This window comes from Choloepus didactylus, chromosome 21, assembly GCF_015220235.1.
Source record: "Choloepus didactylus isolate mChoDid1 chromosome 21, mChoDid1.pri, whole genome shotgun sequence".
NCBI classification, from domain to species: domain Eukaryota; kingdom Metazoa; phylum Chordata; class Mammalia; order Pilosa; family Megalonychidae; genus Choloepus; species Choloepus didactylus.
The window spans coordinates 19848441-19858897 of record NC_051327.1 but is presented as its reverse complement, the minus strand read 5'-3'; the positions used below and the strand labels follow the sequence as shown (position 1 = coordinate 19858897).

The 10457-nt window shown below is 48.3% G+C and overlaps 1 protein-coding gene across 3 annotated transcripts; it reads left to right on the top strand.

Moving 5' to 3' along the window:
* The first annotated feature begins 385 nt into the window (after positions 1–385).
* LOC119517841 (gap junction gamma-3 protein-like) lies at positions 386–9702 on the top strand. 3 transcript variants are annotated; one of them, XM_037814903.1, is made up of 3 exons: positions 386–430; positions 7331–8097; positions 8429–9702. In XM_037814903.1, the coding sequence occupies exons 2-3, from the start codon at positions 7332–7334 to the stop codon at positions 8437–8439; spliced, it is 777 nt and encodes a 258-aa protein (XP_037670831.1). In that variant the 5' UTR covers positions 386–430; position 7331; the 3' UTR covers positions 8440–9702. The 3 variants fall into 3 exon arrangements, with proteins under 3 accessions (XP_037670831.1, XP_037670830.1, XP_037670832.1); XM_037814902.1 differs by lacking the exon at positions 386–430 and adding an exon at positions 4933–5053; XM_037814904.1 differs by lacking the exon at positions 386–430 and adding an exon at positions 4933–5053 and having other exon boundaries at positions 8398–9702.
* The last annotated feature ends 755 nt before the right edge of the window (positions 9703–10457 follow it).

Sequence of the window (10457 nt, the reverse complement as noted above, 5' to 3'; positions counted from 1 at the left end):
GAGTTTAAACCAGCATTATCCACTCTGCACACTGGGTGCCTTCTAATTAAGTAAACATACCCTCGTTCCTTGGGGCTTGGCCAGGACCTTTGGAATACATTCTGTCCTGTTTCCAGAAAACAGGAAGAACGGGGGGTGGAAGGGGATTGCAAGTTTTGCCCATGAGCAAATATCTGCCTTACACTCCACCCCTGCACACCTTGTTGACCCTTACAATTGGATCTGCCATTTGTCCACGACTACCCTTGGGTCAGGTTTGCAGGGGAACGTTGCCTGAGAATTTCTCAACAGCAATATAAAGCACAGCAACTGCATCAGATGCCGCCGTACGGGGGGGAGGCAGCGTCCCCATTCCAGGAAAGGATCGTGCCGTAGTGAATCTTTTGCTTTTACATGTCCTGCTGTTGCCAGAACCCGGGTGGCCCCCGAGGTGAGCTCCAGTGCAGCCTCATTTTCTTGTCTCAAGAAAGAGGAATAGTAGCAAGCAGTCAAGTTTATTTGAAAAAGCCAGCACACATGGGGAAATAGCAGAGGTTGGTAAGAAGGAATGCACACTGGGGAGGTCAGCGCGGCGGGCCCCAAGAGAGGGGCCGCATCCGGTTGAGCTATGTCCAGGTCTCGTATGTTAGCCTGTTGCTAGGCTTCAGGAAATTCCCATCCCCCCCCCCACCCTGGATTAACCCTTCCTTTCTCCCTCTATCTGGCTATTGCAGCTGGTAGGGTTTGGTCCCCCTATGGCTCGGCCCCTCCTTCCTGCTCTCCATCTGGCTTCTGTGGCTGGCTGCTGACTCTCCATCTGAACTGGCCAAGGCCCCTGGCTACCCACAGTGCCCTATTCTAGCCTGCGTCGCGGCCATGTCCTGTGTTCTGTTTGGTCAGGGATACACACAGCATTCTGTCTGATTTAGAGCAGGTGTTCCATGCTTTTGGGTAGCTGTCGGAAACATTAACAGCTATATGGTTCTGTATTTGTTATGTTACTCTGAGTAGTAACTGTATGGCTCTGAACTGTTATTTAAGGTTTATCTCTTTACACCTCAAACCTTTGATCTCCATTAGAAAAGGCCTGAGCCTTATCAGGTCATGATTCAGTTGGTTTGGGCTTCATCAAGTAACCTCCCTCTCAAATAAGAGTCTAGGGCCAGACAACAGATTAAAAGTAAAGAGCACTCAAGACAAGAATTCACCTTTAACACATTTTTACTAAAGGAGCACTTCAGGTAAAAGGAACAAGTTTACAATGTAAAAATTAACTGATACATTGCCAAGCCTGGGAGCCCCAGCTCCTCCAGACACAGCTGGACATGAGATCTGAGAGCTCCCCCTTGTCTGAGTTACAGAGTATTTATAGCACTTTTGATTTACATTCAATCAAATCATATTTTATTGTTACATTTGAACCACGAGTGGTAAACGAAGCGTCCTGATCCACGAGTGATTCACGAAGCATCTTGATCAATGAGTAATTCAAGATCAAAGGAGGTATCCACAGTGTTATCAGAGACTTAGCCTTGAATGTCTGCAAAACTCTGCTGATAATGTTTCTACTAATTAAGCTGCGACATCTTGTAAGAGCAATATAACATATATTTTACTTATAAAATTTAAAAAATTAGAAAAGAGATTACTATTACGTATCTCTAACTTATTAATGTAGTTTTCTTATTTCATTCTATGATTACTTTAGCTATTACATCATGTTGATAAACATACATTTGATTAGGACTGTATTCAACCTTGCTACATTACTTACCACTTATCTATGATTAAAGTAACAGCTGCAGCCCCATCCTGTTTTCTTTTTACACAGAAGACTAGATGGTTACATGTTATTTATATCTAAGAAGGTTGGCAAGGCCTTTCTGCTTTCTTGAAAATATTCAGTTTTTAACTGTTTAGCTTCACCTTCAATATAATCTTCTAATATAGGACTTGAAGGATATGAATCATCTGTCCCAGTTATTAAGTAAGGACTTTCCAATTTTTATCATTTGGAAATTGTACTTGAGTGTTTTTAAGTAAAAGTTCTGCTGAATGTGCTTCTATATCAGAAGGAATAACTGGTTCTTCACTATCAGAACAGAAAACATCAGGTGGTCTATGAGAGCCGGATGGAGAGGAGTCAGTGTCCTCAATATCAGATTCCTCAGAAGAGATATTATCCATGACAGACTGCCGGGCCGTGGAGGTGTCCTTTCCAGAGAGCTTGAAAGGTGCACTGACTCCTTCCTCTGTGAGAGCAAACTGGTCTTGGCTTTTGGGGGCTCCGGTTATGTAAAGAACGCATTGGCCTGGTCCAAATCAAAGTGGTAGGTGCCCAGAGCCTCTCCTGGGCAATATGCGGCACTGCAGCTTGTGGAGGCGGCACACTTTTGTTTAGTGCCCGATAATCCAACATCAGCCTCCATGAACCATCCGGGTTTCTTACAGGCCAGACCAGGCTGTTACAGGAGCTCTTGGCAGGCCACACGGTATTCTCACGATGGCGTTCTCCAAAGGTTTCCCCCACTGCTTTATGCCCCCAGGCAGTGGTATTGCTTTGTGGCTACTGAGCCACGGGGAGGTGGCGGTTTAACCGGCTCCCACTTAGCCCACCTCGCAGTATTGATTTAATCAGCTGTACCTGCTCACGTTGCCAAAGTTAATCCAGATGAGATATCAATGCCCAAATGTAATCAGGTGTGGAGGCTGTGTACAGGACATGGTGCTTGGGAAGTAATCGGCCAGTTTGCATTATAAGACAGACCTGCTGCAGCTTCACGGCTCTATCCCCAGCCCCGACTCACGTGTCCGACTCTCGATGGCCAGCAGGGGGCCTCGGAAGGAACTGACATTGCCACAGACCAGAGACAGTCAGCTCCAGCATCCACTAGAGCTACGCGCAAGGTTTGCACATGAGAAAATACCTGCCTTACGCGCGCACACACACACATGTCTGTGGGTAATCCTATACTTTGGGTACTTCAGGGAGGAGAGTGGGGGTTTGGCAGAGATCCAAACCCCTGGAAGTTCTATCTGTTGCTGCCTGCAAGCCCCCCCAACGGAAAACACACCGAAGCCCTCGCTCCCCTTTCGGACTGTCCGTGTGTCCCTGTTGCACTTAGAAAACAGCCCCCTCACCCTCATGACCGGAGCTGTTCTCCGGAGACCATCTTTAACCCCAGCCGCTGCCTGCTGCCCCGTGGCAATCCTTTCACCCTTCCCTAAGGCTGCCAGGAATGAGGAGGGGAGGGGAAGGAGTGGGTGGCGGCAGGAGGCAGACCCTGGGAAGAGCTGGGGCTCGGCGGGCCCAGGCGAGAGCGCCCTTCCCTCGGCTGCCCTCCCTGCTGCGGGCACTTCTGCTGGGAGCTCCCAGGTGAGTGCGGGGGGTGAGCAGCTGGGCTGGTGGGCGCCGGGCGGGGGCTGCCCTGGGCTCTGGAGAAGCTTCTCAAGCTTTAAGGTGCACACAGATCACTGGGGGCCATCATTAACGTTCAGATGCGATTTAGTGAGTCTGGGGTGCGGCCTGAGAGTCTGCATTCCTGGTGCTGCCCGTGCTGCTGATCCAGGGACCGCAGTTTGAGTAGAAGAATCTAGAATGTTTTCCAGGCCAGGTGGGGTGAGAGGGCAGCAATGAGCCTGGGTCAAGCCCTTCTAAGCCCCCTCCACCTTAACTCTCAGAGATGGATTCTGCCACCAATGGAATCCTGAAAATTCTCTCCAAAAGAACGAGAGGCTTAGAAAAAAAAACTCTTACCAAAGTCATGCTGAATTTTTTTTTTTTTTTTTTTAATCTGCTTACATACTTGAAAATCTCCACAAGCTCTGGGCTTTCTTCCCTCTGTCAGCTCTTGCATGCACAGCTGTTGCTTCCCTGACCAAATTCTTGCCAGGGCTCTACAGTGCTGAGCCGGGGGCTACAGAAGCCTCCTACTTTCCTTCTCGGCCTCAGCCCCCCAGACCCGCCCTGGCCCACGTGGGGGTGGATCTCAGAGAATGAGCAGGTGGGCTGGGGCGGCCGGAGCAGATGGGGGAGACCGCAGGGTCCCAGCAAAGCAGGGGATGAAGTGGGTGCTGCTCTAGTTATGTAGGAAACTCCCTTTGATCCCCAGGCTTTGGGTGATGAGCACGACTTTGTCCCAACCCTGCACAAGGTTTCTGAATGTGTGCAGAATAAGTGTTATTTTGGAAATAACAGGCACTGGTAAAGGACAGGGAAGGTCTGGGGGCTCCAGATTCAGAGGTTCTCAGGCAAGTCCTCTTGTCTGGCTTTAGACCCCCCTCCCTCAAAGCTCCATTGTGGCCTCTGGAGACCTCAGCTCAGCTCTGAGAGCCTCTAAAGGACATTTGGGTGTCTTGGCAAGGGGCCTGGGTGGACATGGGAGAGAAAGAGGAGCCAGACATGCCAGGCTTGCTCTATGTTCCATTCCCAGGTCTGCTGGGAATGTGCCAGAAATGTGTCTAGAGGGTGCAGGGCCTGCACTTTGAAAGGATATGAGGCTGAGAGCACGACTTGAGAATTTACCAAATTAACATTTAGTGGGGTAATTCCCCAGGAGACCAGGGCCGCCTCCCCTGAGTCCAGGAACCCTGTAGATTTATGGGGCAGGCCGGGCTGGCGGGCACCCTCACAGGCAGAGCTGGTATAGGGAGGGGGTGATACCAGCCTGGAAGTGGGGAGCAGGGCAGATTATCATTTCCCCTCCAAATGGAAGGCTGGAAGAGCCCTTGAGATGGTCTGGCATGGAGAGCTTGCTTTGCAGCGCTGGTAACTGAGGCCAAGAACAGAGCAGTGACTGCCAATGCTCCCCTAAAGCAGTGCTTCTCGACTGGGGGTGAATTGCCCTCCCCCACTCCATCCCCAAGAAACATTTAGCAATATCTGGAGACATTTTTGGTTGTCACAGTGGGGGTGAGGAAGGAGCAGCAGGTATTGGCATCTAGCGGGTAGAGGCCGGGGACGCTGCTAAACATCCTACAACGAACAGGACAGCCACCACCGCCCCACTCCCCACGCAGAATGATCAGCTCAAAATGTCAACAGTTCAGAGGCTGAGAAACCCTGAGTCTAAAGGTTAGTGTCACCAGCACTGGGATTCCTTCCTTTTTGTTCTCTGTGGAGCTCAATTCCCCCCCAAAACAAAACTTCATTTATTGAGAAACTACTTCCCTCGCTCCCCTCAGGCACTTCTCTAAGTGCTTTCTCAGCTGCTGAGTCAGCCAGTGGTTTTCTTTTATTGCTGTCTTAATTTTTAAATTAGGAAACAGACTTTGTTTCCATATCTAGTCATCTCTCTCTATTATAATTATTTTCAGTTATTCATTTTCTTCCTCCGAGTTCTAGAAGAGTTTGCCAGGTATGTTTTCCAGCACCCCAATTTGATTTTCCTCAGAATCTGTTCTATTGTCTTCAAGGTGAATTTTGACTCTGCCACTGCAGAGCCTTCATCTACCCTATTTGTAGCAGGTTTATACATTTAAAAAATCCTTTTAATCTCATTTTTGCCAAGTATTGAGAATGAGAGGGGATAAATCTGAGGGGACACCTCTGCATCTTTCATTGGCCATCTTTATCCATGAATCCAATTTTGCATCTTTGTAGGGACCAAAAATAGATTTTAACCCGTTTTTATACAATGTGATTTCCAGAGGCATGATCTTCTTCTGAGCCGTCTTGGTCTGCAGTGGAGCTGGGAAGGTAGGGACTGAGGTGCCAGCAGAGTAACCAAGGGCTCCCCGTGGTTCAAAATAGGGCTCCCCCCAGTTGCGAATGGCGACATTTCTCTGGTCCATTCAGATCCTTAGAACAGTCCCCTGGAAGCATTTCAGTCCCTCTTTTCTGACTGCTTGGGAGTGACGTTTCTGCCTAAGCTTTGGCATATCTGTTTGTCTCTGCTCATCTGTAGTATAGAACAGTGAGGCCTGTTGCAAATTCGTTTGTGCCTCTTCCTGGATAGTGTAATTGGGAAGCTGACGTGAGACCAATCGGCCATGTCTTATTCGCTGCCACATTGGCTTAGAAATTCAGGTTGGCGTCAACAGAGTTGACAGGGAGATCCCTAAACATACCCAGAGTCACAGGGGAAGCTCAGGCCTGAACGAGAGCAATGATCATTTGGGGACCAAATCCTTGAAGAAGCAGGAAAGGAGAGACGCAAGGACGCAGGTTTGGAAGGGAGAATATTTGGCATGGACAGGTGTTGGACAAGCTCTTCCTCTAAGATCTTGGAGAAGGAAGGAAACCATGAAGATAAGAAGGAGTAGGCTGAGGGGGTTCCCACCTGAGTCTGTTTTCTCTGTGGAATGAGGTCTGTGTGGTCTTCTGAGAGGGGAGGCGGGTGTGGAAGTGTTTGCACCAAAATAGGGACCCTTGAAACCACTGCTGGGGCTTGAGGAAGGCAGCTGAGGAGGATGAGGATGAAGATCGCAAACTTGGGCTTGAGGGCATTTTGACCAGGAAATTGAGATATTTCTGAAACCTGCCCCTGACCATGGTCATCTCTCACCCACCGCGAGGGAAACATGGGCCCAAGGAGTGATGGCAAAGGAGAGTCAGATTTTGAATTTTTATACAGTCAGCTCTGGTTTAGGCTCCAAACACCATTGCACTTAACTGGTAAACTCCACTGAGTTTCTTCGAAGTGTTATTTCCTAAGCTGTTCCTAAAGACCATCAGACTTGAAAAAAAAAAGAAAAGAAAGAAAAAAGCCCTGTGACTTGCTGTTTGCTTCATCCACATCCTCTCTGCTAAGCCCCCAAAGCTCACTGCGTCTCAGTCTGGCCTCTGTGACTGGCCCACAGGGCATCCCAGCCACACCTATGAGCACCCACGGGGCATGGAACAGAGAAAAGCAGACGGCAAGAGAATGCCCATTTCCCCCACGTCAGCACTGGGTTCATGTACCTGAAGCTGGCAGTAGTCCCAGGCCTGGCAGCCATCACCTGGGGTAGCAGATTTTCAAAGGACAAGTAATCAAAAATGCCACTCTGGTCTCTTACTATTTAGCCTTTGGGAAAGGATGAGAGGGAAGGAGGAAAAGACAGACCCTCGTCTCCTCCCATGCCGAGATGGTCATCGAGTTCCTCTCCACTCGAGCATCCAGAAGGCAAAGACAGAAAACAGAGACCTACACCCCCACACACTATCATTATTTTACATAAATGATTTGATTAACTAGCAAGTAGTGCAATCAATCACGGTCTTGGTATCTGATCAGCCAGATCTTGGAGAGGAGCAAAAAGGCTTGCCTGACCCATCCTTAAATTAGGGGTGAAGAGGTGGCCTGGAGCTCACTCTCAAGGTCCGTGAGCAACACACCTATGACGATCGCTGTCCTCTGCCCCATAACAGGATGTGTGGCAGGTTCCTGAGGCGCCTGTTGGCCGAGGAAAGCCGGCACTCCACCCCCGTGGGGCGGCTCCTGCTCCCCGTGCTCCTGGCATTCCGTGTGGCACTGCTGGCTGCTGGGGGACCCGGGGTCTACGGCGACGAGCAGAGCGAATTCCAGTGTAACACCCAGCAGCCGGGTTGCAAGGCCGCCTGCTTCGATGCCATGCGCCCGCTCTCCCCGCTGCGCTTCTGGGCCTTCCAGGTCATCCTGGTGGCCGTGCCCGGTGCCCTCTACTTGGCTTTTACCCTGTATCATGTGGTCTGGCACTGGGAAGATCCGGGAAAGGCAAAGGAGGAGGAAGACACCCTGATCCTCGAAGGGGAGAGGAGCAAAGATGCAGCCGGAAGCTGCAAGCAGCTCTGGGCCTATGTGGCACAGCTGGGGGCTCGACTGGTCCTTGAGGGGGCAACCCTGGGGGTGCAGTACCATCTGTATGGGGTCCACATGCCTGGCTCCTCTGCTTGTCGCAAAGAGCCTTGCTTTGGTAGTATTACGTGCTTCTTGTCCCGCTCCTCTGAGAAGTCCATCTTCCTAAAGACCATGTTTGGGGTCAGTGGGCTCTGTCTCTCCTTAACCCTTCTGGAGCTTGTGCTCCTGGGCCTGGGGAGATGGTGGAAGACACAGAAGCACAAATTAAACTTCTTCCTGACTTTAAAGGGCCGCAGAAGACACAAGGAATCAACTAAATGCCCAGTAGTGGAAACAAAAGAGCAGCTCCCAGAAGCAGGTGAGATGGACACTGGTGACCCTCTTTCTTCCTTCTCTGTCCTGATGATCTCCTTCCCAGGGCAGATTCCTCACCCTTCTAGGAAGTACAACTTCCACATGATATGGAATAGAAAACCAGACTCCAGTCAGATGTGTTCTGACCACTGCCCCATCCTATCTCCAATTCCCTTCCCCACCAATTTGAAGATTCCTTCCAACAGACCAGGGTCAGAGTGATTGAGAACCTCTTGCCCTTCCATTTAGGTCTCTTCCCACCTAAAACAAGTCTCAGCTCATGCTTGATTCTCTACTATTGCAGAGTTATGAAGACACGTGGCTTGCCTCTGCAGGTTTCCTCTGATTGGATCTTCTTCCCAACATCCAGTAAGTGGGGATTGACGCCTAAGACAAGTTAGAAGCTGTTGAAGGATCTCTGAAGAGCCATGGTGGTCCACATTATCTAAGGCATTTCCCTGAAGAGCTCCTGATGGTGGCTTCTTACCAGAATTCTCTGGGGCTTGTTTCCAGAGTCCACCAGCAGAAGGCTCGGTGAAGCAGTGCCTGTCCTGCCCTGCTCAGCAGACACCGACCACTGGCATTCTGGTTGCCGAAGACAGTGCTCTCTCCTGTCTCAGTGACTCCATTTTTCTGTTGCTCTGCCCACCGATAGAGGCCTGTAACCCGTGAATGTCCCCTCCCCGCAACCTTCCAGCGTATGTCAGAGCCAGGAACTCTGGTCTTCAAGCATCTGTAAACCAATGCCCTTTAATATCTAGATGAGATTTATTCAGATACCCACCCTTGGGAAGGTTACTGTGAATCCAGGGGCTTATGTCCCCGTGCCCACTGAGAGGTCTGATTTCTGCTGAATTCTTATTCCCTGCATGAGACACTGCAGCTGTCCCACTGTCTCCAGCACAGCAGCAACTCAGTATAACCCCATAACGCAATACCACTCAGAAAAGGCAGTGGACTTTTACTGCTGACTCATGGGTAGTGGCAATGGAGGTTGACTCCATTGCAGTGTGACTCAGCAGATGATTTCAATCTGAACATCAGGCCTCTCTTTCCCTGAGTCTCTCCGTCATTTCTTCCCCCTTATTGCAGAACCCCCTCTTGGTTCTTTGTCGCCCTTCAGTTCTCAACGTAGAGCAGTTCCTTGTTTTGCTTTCTCCTTCTGAATCCCAAGTTATTCCTTACTGAGTTAGGGAGGTTCTTTCCTCAGGAAAGACATTTGGTTCCCCAAGGGACAGGTTGGCAACAACTAGTAAAATAATATTTCTTCTTCCCACTGCACAAGTGTTTCATAAATTGCTGCTTGCTGACTGTAGCCAGAGCCTAGCAGGAGTTGACCAAGGAAAAAGCAAATGCCATCTTTCAGAGTCCCTCCTTGATGGATGCCCCCCATTAAAATTTTTTTTTACTGTGGTATAATTCACCTAACTTAAAATTAAACATTTTTAAATGAATAATTTACTGACCTATAGAACATTCGGATGTTGTGCATCCATTACTACTATATAATTCCAAAACATTTTTGTTACCCCAGAAGAAACCTCTTGTCCATATTAAGCATCTTCCCCCTTCCTCCAACCCTGACAACCACTAACCCAGTGCCTGTCTCTATGGATTTGCCTATTCTGGACATTTCATATAAATGAATCATACAATAGGTGGCCTTTTGTGTCTGGCTTCTTTTACTTAGCATAATGTCTTCAGGGTTCATCCATGTTGTAGCATTTACCAGCACTTCATTTTTATAGCTGAATAATATTCCATTGTATGGATATACCACATTTTGTTTATTCATTCTTCAGGCCATAGACACTTGGGTTGCTTCTGCTTTTTGGCTATTATGAATAATGTGGCTATGAATATTTGTATACAAGTCTTTGTGAAAACACATGCTTTCCATTCTCTTGGGTAAAATCTAGAAGAGGAATTGCTGGGTTATAAGTTAACTCCATGGTTAACTTTTTGGGGGGACTGACAAAACAGTTTTCCACAGCAGCTGGGTTCCAATTTCTCCACATCCTTGCCAACATTTGTTATTTTTTAATTTTCTTAAATTATAGCCATCCTAGTGGTTATGAAGAGGTATCTCATCATTTTGATATGCATGTCCCTGATGGCTAATGACAGTGAACATCTATGTATGTGCTTATTGTCCATTTGCATATCTCTTAGGTATATATCTATTCAAATCTTTTGCTGTGTTTTTAATTAGGCTTGTCTTTTTGTTGTGTTGTAAGAGTTCCTTACATATTCTGGATACTAGATCCTTATCCAATATATTATTTGCAAATATTTTTTCCCATTCTGTGGCTTGTCATTTAGCTTTCTTGAGCTTTTGTTTTTATGCAATTTTATTGAGATATA